The 14,703-nt window shown below is 43.4% G+C and overlaps 1 protein-coding gene across 2 annotated transcripts in view; it reads right to left on the bottom strand.

Annotated features, from left to right (window-relative positions):
• The window catches only part of DCP2 (decapping mRNA 2), a 32,465-nt gene extending 19,677 nt beyond the window's left edge, over positions 1-12,788 (bottom strand). Inside the window, exons 1-2 of one of the 2 annotated variants that reach the window (XM_075836647.1) lie at positions 12,506-12,788; positions 7,974-8,125 (exon numbers count right to left, since the gene is read on the bottom strand). In XM_075836647.1, the coding sequence (XP_075692762.1) occupies positions 7,974-8,125; positions 12,506-12,558 (205 nt within the window). In that variant the 5' untranslated portion in view covers positions 12,559-12,788. The remainder of the gene's footprint in view (positions 1-7,973; positions 8,126-12,505) is intronic. The other variant, XM_075836642.1, reaches the window with a different exon arrangement.
• Between the last annotated feature and the right edge of the window lie 1,915 nt (positions 12,789-14,703).

Below are 14,703 nucleotides of genomic sequence, written 5' to 3' on the forward strand. Positions count from 1 at the left end.
CAATGAAAACCAGCTCCAATTACGTCCTTAAAAGACGCCACTAAAAACGCGTGCACTTGTAAAAACGTCTGAAATTCAGGAGCTGTTTCCGCCTGAAAACAGCTCCGTAATTTCAGACGTAATTGGCGTTGCCGTGTGAACACAGCAGAACGCCTCTAAACATCTGCTCATTGATTTCAATGGGAAAAACGGCGTTCTATTCCGACGGGCCGTTTTTTTGGAGCGTTTTTCATAGACTATTGAAAACAGCTCCAGAAACGGCCGTAAAAAACGCCACGAAAAACGTGAGTGGCTTAAAAAACATCTGAAAAATCAGGAGCGGGTTTCCCTTGAAAACAGCTCCATATTTTCAGACGTTTTTGGTTAAAGAGGCTCTGTCACCAGATTATAATAATGTGATTGGCGCTGTAATGTAGATAACAGTGGTTTTTATTTTGAAAAACGATAATTTGAGCAAGTTACGAGTAATTTTAGATTTATGCTAATTAGTTTCTTAATAGACAACTGGGCATGTTTTTACTTTTTACCAACTGGGCGTTGCACAGAGGAGTGTGTGAGGCTGACCAATCAGTGACCAATCAGCGTCATACACATTGTTCCAGCCCAGCTTCTTTCACTGCACAATCACACTGACAATGGGCTGGAACAATGAGAAGTGTATGAGGCTGATTGGTCACTGATTGGTCAGCCTCATACACTTCTCTGTACAACACCCAGTTGGTAAAAAGTAAAAACACGCCCAGTTGTCTATTAAAGAGGCTCTGTCACCAGATTTTGCAGCCCCTATCTGCTATTGCAGCAGATAGGCGCTGCAATGTAGATTACAGTAACGTTTTTATTTTTAAAAAACGAGCATTTTTGGCCAAGTTATGACCATTTTCGTATTTATGCAAATGAGGCTTGCAAAAGTACAACTGGGCGTGTTGAAAAGTAAAAGTACAACTGGGCGTGTATTATGTGCGTACATCGGGGCGTGTTTACTACTTTTACTAGCTGGGCGTTCTGATGAGAAGTATCATCCACTTCTCTTCAGAACGCCCAGCTTCTGGCAGTGCAGATCTGTGACGTCACTCACTTCCTGCCCCAGGTCCTGCATCGTGTCGGCACCAGAGGCTACAGTTGATTCTGCAGCAGCATCAGCATTTGCAGGTAAGTAGCTACATCGACTTACCTGCAAACGCCGATGCTGCTGCAGAATCATCTGTAGCCTCTGGTGCCGATGTGTCCTCGCTCGTCTGACACGACTTTAAGATAGTGGTAAAATTTGGTCGATACATTCAGTATTTAATTGTGAAAAACACGAAAATATAGTGAAAAATTGCAAAAATTAGCATTTTTCTCAATTTAAATGTATCTGCTTGTAAGACAGGCAGTAATACCACACAAAATTGTTGCTAATTAACATCACCCATATGTCTACTTTAGATTGGCATCGTTTTTTGAACATCCTTTTATTTTTCTAGGACGTTACAAGGCTTAGAACTTTAGCAGCAATTTCTCACATTTTCAAGAAAATTTCAAAAGGCTATTTTTACAGGGGCCAGTTCAGTTGTGAAGTGGTTTTGAGGGCCTTATATATTAGAAACCCCCCAAAAGTCACCCCATTTTAAAAACTTCACCCCTCAAAGTATTCAAAACAGCATTTAGAAAATGTCTTAACCCTTTACACATTTCACAGGAATTAAAGCAAAGTAGAGGTGAAATTTAAAAATTTCATATTTTTTTGCAGAAATAAATTTTTAATACAATTTTTTTTATAACACAGAAGGTTTTACCAGAGAAATGCAACTCTATATTTGTTGCCCAGTTTCTGCAGTTTTAGGAAATATCCCACATGTGGCCGTAGCGTGCTACTGGACTGAAGCACCGGCCTCAGAAGCAAAGGAGCACCTAGTGGATTTTGGGGCCTTATTTTTGTTAGAATATATTTTAGGCACCATGTCAGGTTTGAAGGGCTCTTGCGGTGCCAAAACAGTGAAAATCCCCCAAAAGTGACCCCATCTGGGAAACTAGACACCTCAAGGAAATTATCTAGGGGTGTAGTGAGCATTTTGACCGCACAGGTTTTTTACAGAAATTATTGGAAGTAGGCCGTGAAAATTAAAATCAACATTTCTTCAAAGAAAATGTAGGTTTAGCGATTTTTTTTCTCATTTCCACAAGGACTAAAGGAGAAAAAGCATCGCAAAATTTGTAAAACAATTTCTCCCGAGTAAAACACTACCCCACATGTGGTAATAAATGGATATTTGGACACACGGCAGGGCTTAGAAGGGAAAGAGCGCCGTTTGGCTTTTGGAGCTCAAATTTAGCAGGAATGGTTTGAGAGGCGATGTCACATTTACAAAGCCCCTGAGGGGACAAAACAGTGGAAACCCCCCACAAGTGACCCCATTTTGGAGACTACACCCATTGAGGAAATTATCTAGGGGTATAGTGAGCGATTTGACCCCACAGTTTTTTTGCAGAAAATATTGGAAGTAGGCCCTGAAAATAATAATCTACATTTTTTCAAAAAAAATCTAGGTTTAGCTAATTTTTTCTCATTTCCAGAAGGACTGAAGGAGAAAAAGCACCACAAAATTTGTAAAGCAATTTCTCCCGAGTAAAACAATACCCCACATGTGGTAATAAACGGCTGTTTGGACACATGGCAGGGCTTAGAAGGGAAACAGCACTATTTGGCTTTTTGAGATCACATTTAGCAGGAATGGTTTGCGGAGGCCATGTCACTTTTGTAAAGCCCCTGAGGGGACAAAACAATGAAAACGCCCAAAAAGGGACTCCATTTAGGAAACTACACCTCTTGAGGAATTCATCTAGGGGTGTAGTAAGCATTTTGACCCCACAGACGTTTCATAGAATTTATTAGAATTAGGCAGTGAAAATAAAAACAGTCCTTTTTCTTCAATAAGACGTAGCTTTAGCGCAATTTTTTTCATTTTCTCAACAAATAAAGGAAAAAAAGAACCCAAAATTTGTAAAGCAATTTCTCCCAAGTATGGCAATACCCCATATGTGGTCATAAACTGCTGTTTGGGCAAACGGCAGGGCTCAGAAGGAAAGGACCGCCATTTGGAGTGCAGATGTTGCTGGATTGGTTTCTGGGCGCCTGTGAGCCCAAAACAGTGGAAACCCCCCAGAAGTGACCCCATTTTGGAAACGACACCCCTCAATGCATTTACCAAGGGGTGTAGTAAGCATTTTAACCCTGCAGGTGTTTTGTAGAAATTAGTGTTCACTCGATGTTGCAGAGTGAAAATGGGATTTTCTTCCATAGATATGCAAATATGTGGTGCCCGGCTTGTGCCACCATAACAAGACAGCCCTCTAATTATTATGCGGTGTTTCCCAGTTTTAGAAACACCCTACATGTGGCCCTAATCTTTTGCCTGGACATATGACAGGGCTCAGGAGTGAAGAGTACCATGCGGAGTGGAGGACTAATTTGGCGATTTACAAAGTATTGGTTCACAACTGCAGAGGCTCAGATGTGAAATAATAAAAAGAAACCCCTGAGAAGTGACCCCATTATGGAAACTGCACCCCTCAAGGCATTTATTAAGAGGTGTAGTGAGGATTTTCACCCAACAGGTCTTTTCCATAAATGAATGCACTGCGGATGGTGCAAATTAAAAATTTATATTTTTCCCTAGATATGCCATTCAGTGGCAAATATGTCATGCCAAGCTTATGACGCTGGAGACACACACCCCAAAAATTGTTAAAAGGGTTCTCCCGGGTATGACGATGCCATATATGTTGAAGGAAACTGCTGTTTGGGCACGCTGTAGGGTTCAGAGCCGAGGGAGCACCATTTGGCTTTTGGAGAGCGGATTTTGCTTGGTACTATATTTGTTTGAGTATTGCTGGTGTTTTATAATGTGGGGGTACATGTAAGCGGGTCGGAGTATATAAGGGGCATAGTCAGGTGGTATGAAAAAAAATTAATAATCCATAGATGTGTGTTACGCTGTGAAGCAATCCTTTCCGCACAGGCCAGTGTAGCACTGATAAATGGTGTAATTTCTTATCCCCCTTTTGATCCACACTCTGCACCTTTGTAGTTTGAGGAATTTTGCTGGGAAGTGTTGTCCTGGTATAATACGGGCACCGTCGCTTCCAGCGGATATGTTTGGGCCCTCCCTTTCCTGGTTCCCTAATTTTAGGTCCTTGATAAATCGCCTCTTCAAACAGAAGAAATGTTCCCCTCGGGCACAACTGCATATTTTTTTATTTCCTGACTTATTGGAGCCATAACTAATTTTATTTTTCATAGACGTAGCAGTATGAGGGCTGGTTTGTTGCGGGATGAGCTGTAGTTATTATTGGTACCATTTTGGGGTACATGTGACTTTTTGATCACCTTTTATCCTATTTTTTGGGATGCCAGGTAAACAAAAAAATGCAATTCTGGCACAGCTTTTTTCGTTTTTTTTTATACAGCGTTCACCATGCGTTATAAACTACATGTAAACTTTATTCTGTGGGTCAGTACGATTCTGGCGATACCTAATTTATAGCATTTTTTTATGTTTTACAACTTTTTTCACAATAAAATTACTTTTGTAAAAAGAATGTATTTTTTTTCTGTCGCAAAGTTGTGAGAACCATAACGTTTTAATTTTTTTGTCGACGGACGTGTATGAGGGCTTGTTTTTTGCGGGACGAGCTATAGTTTTTATAGGTACCATTTTTGGATACGTGCGACTTTTTGATCACTTTTTATTCTAATATTTGTAGGGCAAAGTGACTAAAAAACAGAAACTCTGGTAAAGTTTTTTACGGTTTTTTTTACGCTGTTCACCGCGTGCAATAAATAATACAATATTTTGATACCTCATGTCGTTACGGTCGTGGCGATACCAAATACATATGGTTTATTATTATTTTTCAATAATAAAGGACTTGATAAGAGTAAAAGGGGGATTGTGTTTTATTTGATTACTTGAAACTTTTATTGTTTTCAAACTTTTATTTTTTGCACTTTTCTTCAAGTCCCACTAGGGGACTTGAAGGTCCAACGGTCAGATTTTTTTTTTTCTAATACATTGCACTACCTATGTAGTGCAATGTATTAGATCTGTCAGTCATTCACTGACAGCAAGCCGATTAGGCTTCGCCTCCCGGCGGGGCCTAATAGGCTTCCGTAATGGCAGAGCAGGAGACCATTGTGTCTCCTGTTGCCATAACAGCAGTCGCCAGTCCCGATTGCCTGTCAGGGCTGGCGATCTGCTAGTAACCGCTACGATGCAGCAATCGCTTTCGATTGCTGCATCGAAGGGGTTAATGGCAGGGATCGGAGCTAGCTCCGGTTCCTGCCGTTACAGGTGGATGTCAGCTGTAACATACAGCTGACTTCCACCGCTGATGACGCCGGATCAGCTCCTGACCCGGCGCCATCTTGCCGGCAGCTACGGAAGCCGATCAGGCTCCGCCGCCGGGCGGATTTTGACCGGCTTCGGTGCTAGGCAGACCGGGAGGCCAGTATTAGGCCTCCGGTTGCCATTGCAGCCACCGGAACCCCGGCAATTTCATTGCTGGGGCTCCGATGAGCTGCAAACACCTTAAGTGCAGCGATCGCGTTTGAGCGCTGCACTTAAGGGGTTAATGGCGGGGATCGAAGCTAATTTCGGTCCCCGCCGTTACAGTCGGATGTCAGCTGTAAGATACAGCTGAGATCCGGTGATGATGGCACCGACTCAGTTTCTGAGCCGGTGCCAAACATTTGACGTACATGTACGGCATTTTGCGGGAAGTCAATGCTTTCCATGACGTACATGTACGTCAAATGTCGGGAAGGGGTTAAGGAACTAAATAGCATAAATATAAACTAGCTCATAACTTGCTAAAAAATGATCGCTTTTCAAAATAAAAACCACTGTTCTCTACATTACAGCGCCAATCACATTATGTAGGAGATAGGAAACTTATAATCTGGTGACAGAACCTCTTTAAAGGAACAGTGTCACCACAAAAAAAAAAATTCATGTCAGTTTAATGTTAGTGTTTTATTAAAAACTTTTATATTTATTTGTGTGTTTGTGTGTTACTTTTTTCTATTTTTTCACTTTTTCTTCCCTATGGGGGCTGCCATTTTTTTTTCCATTTCTGTATGTGTCGATTAACGAATGGAATACGGCAGCCACAGTCCCATAGGGACTGCGAACGGGGCCCGTCCCATCCACTTCTGTGTACGCCGTCTGTGTGGGAACTGCGCATGCGCCGCTCCCACACAGTCCAATTTGAAATGCGCGCCGTCCGGCGCCATTTTCCTGTGGACCGGAAGTCGCGGCCGGACAGTAAGATTACTACTTCCGGTCCCGGCTTCCGGACTTGTGCACTTGGACCAGCGGCAGCAGACGGGCCGGAGGGAGCCGCGGCGGCAGGAGCAGGTAAGAGATTTCTATGTATGTTCGTGTTTGTGTGTGTTTACTACTGTATGTAAACCTACTACACTGTGTGTTAGCTCAAAAAATGGCGACACACAGTGTAGGAGGTTAGACCGTTCAATCCCCTCGTTTATCCCGGCACTAGCCAGGATAAAGGAGGGGGGGGGATTCTCAGAGCTCACTAGAGCGAGTGCTTTTTTTCCAAATTTTGCAGCAAAAAGCAATGTGGTTGCTTTACCACATGCAATGCTGCAATTTTGGGAATAGCTCCATCTAGTGACCAGCACTGGGAAATATTATAAATTAGAATCTAATTTATAATATTTCCTGACTCGTGAAAAAAATAAAAAAATTTGAACAATGTTTAATCACCTACACACTAAATGTTTAATTAAAAAAATAAAAAAACATGTTTTGCTGGCAACACATTCCCTTTAAGCGTGTGAACATACCCTTACAGGGAAAAAAGGCTATTTGTGTTTTCTTATAGTCCTACTAGGAGGGGACTTGAAAGTCCATCTGCCTGATCACTGTTAGAATACATTGCAGTACTTATGTAGTGCAACGTAATATAAAACGGTCAGTTTGAGGGTATGTGCACACAAAATAAAAAACGTCTGAAAATACGGAGCTGTTTTCAAGGGAAAACAGCTCCTGATATTTAGACGTTTTTTATTCAAAGTCGCGTTTTTAACGGCCGTTTTCGGAGCGGTTTTTCTATAGAGTATGAAAAACTGCTCCAAATACAGCTGAAGAAGTGACATGCACTTCTTTTTCAGATGTTTTTTTTTTTTTTTTACGCGGCCGTTTTGAAAAACGGCCCCATAAAAAACACCTCATCCGGAAGAGAACGCCGTTTTCCCATTGAAATCAATGGGCAGATGTTTGGAGGCGTTCTGCTTCCGATTTTCGGGAGGTTTACAGCCCGAAAAACGGCTGAAAACAGTCTGTGTAAACATACCCTTACACTGACAGGCAGCCTATTAGGCCTTGCCTCTGGCAGGGCCTAATAGGCTTCTGTAGATGGCAGACCTAGAGGCCATTTTTATGCCTCCGGTTGCCATAGCAACTATCAGGACCCCACAAACGCATCTCGGGGAGGACTGGCTACAAACCATTTGAAAGCCGCAGTCGCTATTGACCGCGGCATCTAATGGATTAAACAGCTGACACCCGCTGGTGATGGCGAAACTCTGCTTCTGAGTCTGCACCATCACCACAGCGTAGGTATACGCCAATTTGTGGAAAGAACTTCGACAGCTTCGTAACTGTACGGCGCTTGTCAGGAAGGGGTTAAAGGGGGTTGCCTCTTATGCCCCATTTAGAGTGGTTTCAGCTCCTGTGGACCTTTCCATCTATGCATTACAAGGTCAGCCATTCATTTGGTTTTATGCAGAATAATTTTACACAAATTGATTAACGTTCAGGTTAAAAATCTCAATGATTACAGTTGCCATGGAAGTTGATCTAGGCTCATTTCTTAGAAGAGAATGCATGTACGTGACACATTACTGCCAAAAAGTCATCCTGAAATCAGCTCAACAGCAGCCAGACGAATGACCATACATTGAAAAAGGATATCTGCTTTAGCAAAGTCCCTTATCCCACACTGAGGCAGGCCTGGAAAGTTCTGCATGCAGAAATCTAAGTAAAACCAGTGGGCCAGTTCAATCTGGAAGCAAACTCTGATGGCGTTATCTCTTTCCTCACTGGGAATGTGTAAGATAAATCGGCTGTAAAAAGAAAAAAAAATTAGAAAAATAAAAACACAAAAGTAATCCCCCCCCCCCCCCTAATATTAAAGGGGTTTTCAGAGTTAATAAAAAAACTTGTCCGGGACTGGCAGGGAAGTCAATGCAAAAAGGAAGCATTACTCACCCTACAAATCATTTGGCTGCTCCTGTTCTCCCCACTCCGGTGCAGCAATGATGATGTGCCCGTATACCTACATGATGGATGCAGCAAATCACTGGCCTCAGTGGGTATACCGCACGGCATCGCTGCAGCCATGTCACAAAACAGAGGCTGGAACAGCGCGTCTACGCCATCTGTCTTGTGATTAAAGAGGCTCTGTCACCAGATTTTGCAACCCCTATCTGCTATTGCAGCAGATCGGCGCTGCAATGTAGATTACAGTAACGTTTTTATTTTTTAAAAACGAGCATTTTTGGCCAAGTTATGGCCATTTTTGTATTTATGCAAATGAGGCTTGCAAAAGTCCAAGTGGGCGTGTTGAAAAGTAAAAGTACAACTGGGCGTGTATTATGTGCGTACATCGGGGCGTGTTTACTACTTTTACGAGCTGGGCGTTGTGTATAGAAGTGTCATCCACTTCTCTTCAGAACGCCCAGCTTCTGGCAGTGCAGATCTGTGACGTCACTCACAGGTCCTGCATCGTGTCGGCCACATCGGCACCAGAGGCTACAGTTGATTCTGCAGCAGCATCGGCGTTTGCAGGTAAATCGATGTAGCTACTTACCTGCAAACGCTGATGCTGCTGCAGAATCAACTGTAGCCTCTGGTGCCGACACGATGCAGGACCTGTGAGTGACGTCACAGATCTGCACTGTCAGAAGCTGGGCGTTGTGAAGAGAAGTGGATGACACTTCTATACACAACGCCCAGCTCGTAAAAGTAGTAAACACGCCCCGATGTACGCACATAATACACGCCCAGTTGTACTTTTACTTTTCAACACGCCCAGTTGTACTTTTGCAAGCCTCATTTGCATAAATACAAAAATGGTCATAACTTGGCCAAAAATGCTCGTTTTTTAAAAATAAAAACGTTACTGTAATCTACATTGCAGCGCCTATCTGCTGCAATAGCAGATAGGGGTTGCAAAATCTGGTGACAGAGCCTCTTTAATGCCTCTTTTTATATTTTATTGCATTCCTCCATTGGCCGCATTTTATTTTAACCCGGGTTGTAATTTATCAACCTTTCGATGCCAGTTTCCTGGCGTATAAAAATTATGAGAAGGCCCAAAAGTTGCAATTTGTCTTTGCGATTTTTGCACCACCCTCCTCACTTTTGTGGCCCAACCGATTTATAAGAATTCACGCCAGAAATGATAGTGGATTAGCCTCATACATTGCATTGTTATGGACTCCTTTACTGGTGTTGGAAACGAGTTTCTTGTTTTTTTTTTTATATATATATATATATAGTCAATGTCAATTAATGCTGAGCATCTTTACAAAGTATATAGTGAATATATTACTCTGTTTAATGTACAGGGTATCTACAGTGGATATAAAAAGGCCACTTTTTACCAAGTTTTGGTTATATAAAAAAAAAAAAAAAAAATAACTACAAGATGAATCTTTCAGAACTTTTTCCACCTTTAATGTCACCCATAATCTGTACAATTCAATTGAAAAACAAACTGAAAATAATTTAGAGGTTAAAAATAAAACAAAACTACAATAACATGGTTGCATAAGTGTGAATACTCAGTCAGGAGAAGGGTACCAAAGAATTTCCAAGGCATTAGATATACCATGGAACACAGTGAAGATCGTCATCAAGAAGGGGATTACATTTGGCACAACAGTGACATTACCAAGAACTGGACGTCCCTCAAAACTTGATGAAAAGACAATATATGAAAATTGGTCAGGGAGGCTACCAAGAGGCCCACAGCAACATTAAAGGAGCTGCAGGACTTTCTGTCAGGTACTGGTTGTGTAGTGCATGTGACAATCTCCCGTATTCTTCATATGTCTGGGCTGTGGGGTAGGGTGGCAACACGGAAGCCTTTTCTAACAAACATCCAAGGCCGGCTATGTTTTGCAAAGACCTACATCAAGTCTGACAAAAGCATGTGGGAAAACGGGTTATGGTTTGATGAGAACAAGGTTGAACTTTTTGGCCATAATTCCAAATGGTATGTTTGGCGCAAAGCCAAAACCACACATCACCAAAAGAACACCATACCCACAGTGAAGCATGGTGGGGGCAGCATTATGCTTTGGGGCTGTTTTTCTGCAGCTGGAACTGGGGCTTTAGTCAAGGTGGAGGGAATTATGAACAGTTCCAAATATCAGTCAATATTGGCACAAAACCTGCAGCCTCTGCTAAAAAGATGAAGAGGAATTTCACCTTTCAGCACAACATGACCCAAAGCGTACCTCCAAATCAAAAAAAGAATGGCTTCACCAGAAGATCAAAGTTTTGGAATGGCCCAGCCAGAGCCCAGACCTGAATCTCATTGAAAATCTGTACCACCTGAAGAGGGCTGTACACAGGAGATGCCCTCGCAATCTGACCGATTTAGAGCGCTTTTGCAAGGAAGAGTGGGCAACAATTGCCAAGTCAAGATGTGCCATGCTGATAAACTTCTACCCAAAAATACTGAATACTGTCATAAAGTCCAAGGGTAATTCAACAAAGTATTGGTTTAAGGGTGTGCATATTTATGCAACCACATTATCTTTTGTTCTTTATTTTTCCACCCTAAAAGATTTCAGTTTGTTTTTCAATACAATTGTACAGATTATAGGTGACATCAAAGGTGAAAAAAGCACTGAAATGATTCATCTTGGACGGATTTCGTAACATGACAAAAAGCTGGCATTTTAGCAGGGGTGTGTAGACTTTTTATAGCCACTGTATATAAAGATAACGCTGAGTATTTATACTATTGCGGCTGAAACGTGAGGAGCTCATCACTGTCAATCGGTATACATTGAGAATTTGCCCCCATAAGGTTCTTGAAAGTTTGCTCCTTCCTATAGACAGTAAATGGAGTGATGGCCACACATATGAACTACTGCTCCATTCACACAGGGCCCCACATTCTATGGATTGCTGCCGGCCCCACCAATCGGACAGTTATTACCTATACTATCATATATGTTATTTATGGGGAAAACCCATTTAAAGGGAATCCGTCACCAGGTTTATGCTGCCCTATTTTAGGGTAGACTAAAGTGGCGCCAGAGACCCTGATCCCAGCGCTGTATTACTTACTTGTCAATGATCAGTAGTCTTTATAAAAATTACTTTTTCTCATGCTGGCTGTACGTGAGAGCTGCGGCTAGTCTGCCCACCGGCCGCTGATTGGCAGCTTTCTCTGGACTGTGCACAGGGAGAAAGCTGCCAAACAGCAGCGAGTGTGCCTGTTTAGCAACAGGTGGGCAGGGCTGGAAGGACTACACCCAGAGCACTTTGTAGCTCTGAATATTCATGAGCTGTGGCTATCCCTGCCCATATGATTGGTAGCTTCCTCCCTAGGATGACCTATCCTGTGGATAGCAGTAGTTCATATGCATGGCCATCTGTATGAAAAACCATCCCGTGAGCGGACAACCCCTTTAACATTGGCTCTACTGACCCGTCCGTCAGACTGTAATTGGTCAGCACTCGTTTTTCTTCTGTACGTCTCAGGCCCTGTTCACACCATGTTTGTGATGTATGATTAGCATGTAGGCCAGGAAATCTTAAAGTCTTCCTGTGGCCTCCGTTGGTCGGGTATACACCGGTATAACTTTTTTAGGCATACAAATTTTTAACATGGGAGCCATTAAAGTAAATGGCATGAAAAGCTCACATACGTTAATAGTGTATACGTAAAAGTCTACGGGTGATGGACGCCGCGGTTAGACGCACATTGACAACATCTTGGGATATAAAGCACGCACGCTATTAACCGTTCACAAATCACAGCTAAGTGGAGTTATGTTGGTGAGGTGTACGTGGTCACGAGACCACCCAAAAAATACACAATCAGCAAAAAGTAAACCCAGACTCCGCGCGAGATTCCGGTAACAGGTGGCCCCTTTATTCTAGCGATTTGTGAGGGTCACAGGGCTCAGACCCCACTGATGACAGGTCAGAAGATGCCCCAGGTTGTACCTGCCAGTTTAGCACCATTTTTCAAGATGGCAAAGTGACAGAAAACCTTGGTAAAAGTGCCAGGGGCTTGATAAATACAGTGTTCAGCATTTATAGACGTAACCCCAATGAAAAGATAGAATTCACACATCATATAATGGGACAGAGGCTGCTTTTCTACGGTGTACTACAAGTCCCAGCAAGGTGAGAGTTGATGCTGAGGCTTGTAGTACTACGGCCAGAGTTACTCTAACAAGGGGTAACATAGCCGTTACCTGCACAGGTCGTCCAGGACTCCGTGGGGAACCTCCACGCGCTTGCTTTCCATATTGAACACAGGCACATCCCGGAGACAGCGCGATCCAGGAGCCTGAAAGCAGCGGGAGACTCGGAGCGGAGCCAGAAGAAGAAACGAAACAGCAATAATAACACCAGTTCTCCTCCAGCATCAGTCAATCACACTACGTCACCTCCGCTCCCAGGCGCACGGCGGATTGGCTGCGCCGAACATCACCAGTCAGCGGGAAGACGCTTCACCAATCAGCGATGGAAGTCGGACATTTTCTCTCCACCCTCCCGTCATGACGTAAAGGGAAGTGTCGGACCAATCATAGCTAGGCATTCAGTCAATCTCTTTGCTGCCCCTAGCAACAAGGCGTAAGCTGATTGGACGAGGAGCTTTTACGTATAAATTAGATTGGCTTTGTGATTTCAGGTGATCCGTTGTGCATGCAATCAGCGTACACCGCGTGTGGGGACAGTTTTATTGGAACTTTAGAACTGAAGTAAAAAGGTTTCTCTGCAAAGCAAGATTTTTCTAAAATGTGGGGGTGAAATGCGCCTTGTCGTGTCACGTGTCTACCTGCAATGTAGTGAGAAGTCCCTGACATGTTATGGGTGAAGGGTCAGGACCTATTTGATATTGGTTGGAGATTTGCACAATCCCTAACATCACTTTCTTCTGGAACACCAGTGATCTGCTCACCCAAGGTCCGTGTTCTGTAACCCCCAGCGACAGCTCTGCATTGCGCGGGAAATATAATATGGCACCCAGCAACACAGCAGTTTTTTTGCACCAGTTCTCCATAATATTTCTTTACACCAATAGGAGCTCCGATGTTCTCATACAGAGCTGCAAATCCACTGCAAAGATATACGTTTAAAACATAATCTAATGGGAGCTAACCGCATACTGTTAACCCCTTAAAGAGGATCTGTCACCAGTTTATTAATGCCCTATCCAGGGGCGTAGCTAAAGGCTCATGGGCCCGGGTGCAAGAATTCAGCTTGGGGGCCCCCCTACCCCTCCCCAGCACCACCACCATCATCATCAGACCCCTGCGCGCTCCTATGCCCAGACGCCTTGCCCAACAGCCCCCATAGTATAATGCCCCCACACAGTTAATGCTCCCATAGCTGCCCCCACACAGTATAATGCCCCATAACGTATACTGCCCCCCATAATAGCCCCATACCGTATACTGCCCCCCCATAATAGCCCCATACCGTATAATGCTCCCCATATCAGCCCCCCATACAGTATAATGCCCCCCCCCCCCGCAATATCAGCCCCCCCATACAGTATAATGCGCCCATATGTGCATAATTACTTACCTATCCCCGTTCCCACGTCGAGTGGAGGATCCTTCGCCTCCTCCGGTGTGTACTATGAGTGACTCAGCGCAGGCAGGCGCGATGATGTCGCTACATCCCGCCTGCCTGCGTCGAGCCGCTCACGGCACAGGGAATGCTGGATCAAGGAGATGTCAGCTCCTTGCTCCAGCATTGATTGGAACCGGGACCTGGAGTGACTCACGAACCCCCAGGGGGACGCGATCCAAGTGTAGGGATGTCACGATACCAAAATTTGGACTTCGATACCGATACTTCGTTTACTTTGCCAACAGTAATAAAATAAAATAAAAAGTTCTTCCCTTTTCTGATGTGAGGCGCGAGGTGTGATGAATTTTGAACCTCCACGTGCCTCACATTAATAGTAATTAACCTCATCATGTTTCTCAGTCATAATGGGTTAATGTGTGAGGTACATGATGGGGTTAATTCCTATTAATGTGCGGCACATGGAGGTTAAATTCATCATCGCACCTCGTGCCTCACAATTAGGCCCCATGCACACGACCGTAAATAACCTCCATTCACTTTCATTGAGCGCGGACACATTTCCGTAGCGCTACGGATGGGTGTCCGTGCCGTAGAAATGTTCCGAAAATTATGGAACATGTCCGTCCTTTTGCATTTTGCGGGCACGGTCGTGTGAATGGGGCCTAAGTGATAGAAAGCAATTTTTATTTTATTTTTTTACAGAGTACACATCATAAATGATGCAAAAAAATTGTTGTGCAGGTTATTACGGGCGCGCCAATACCGGATGTGTATATTTTATGTATTGAGACTTATTTTAAAGTTTATTATAAAATAGGTGTATGTGTAATTTTTTTATTTAACATTACTT

Source organism: Rhinoderma darwinii, chromosome 1, assembly GCF_050947455.1.
Source record: "Rhinoderma darwinii isolate aRhiDar2 chromosome 1, aRhiDar2.hap1, whole genome shotgun sequence".
NCBI classification, from domain to species: Eukaryota; Metazoa; Chordata; class Amphibia; order Anura; family Rhinodermatidae; genus Rhinoderma; species Rhinoderma darwinii.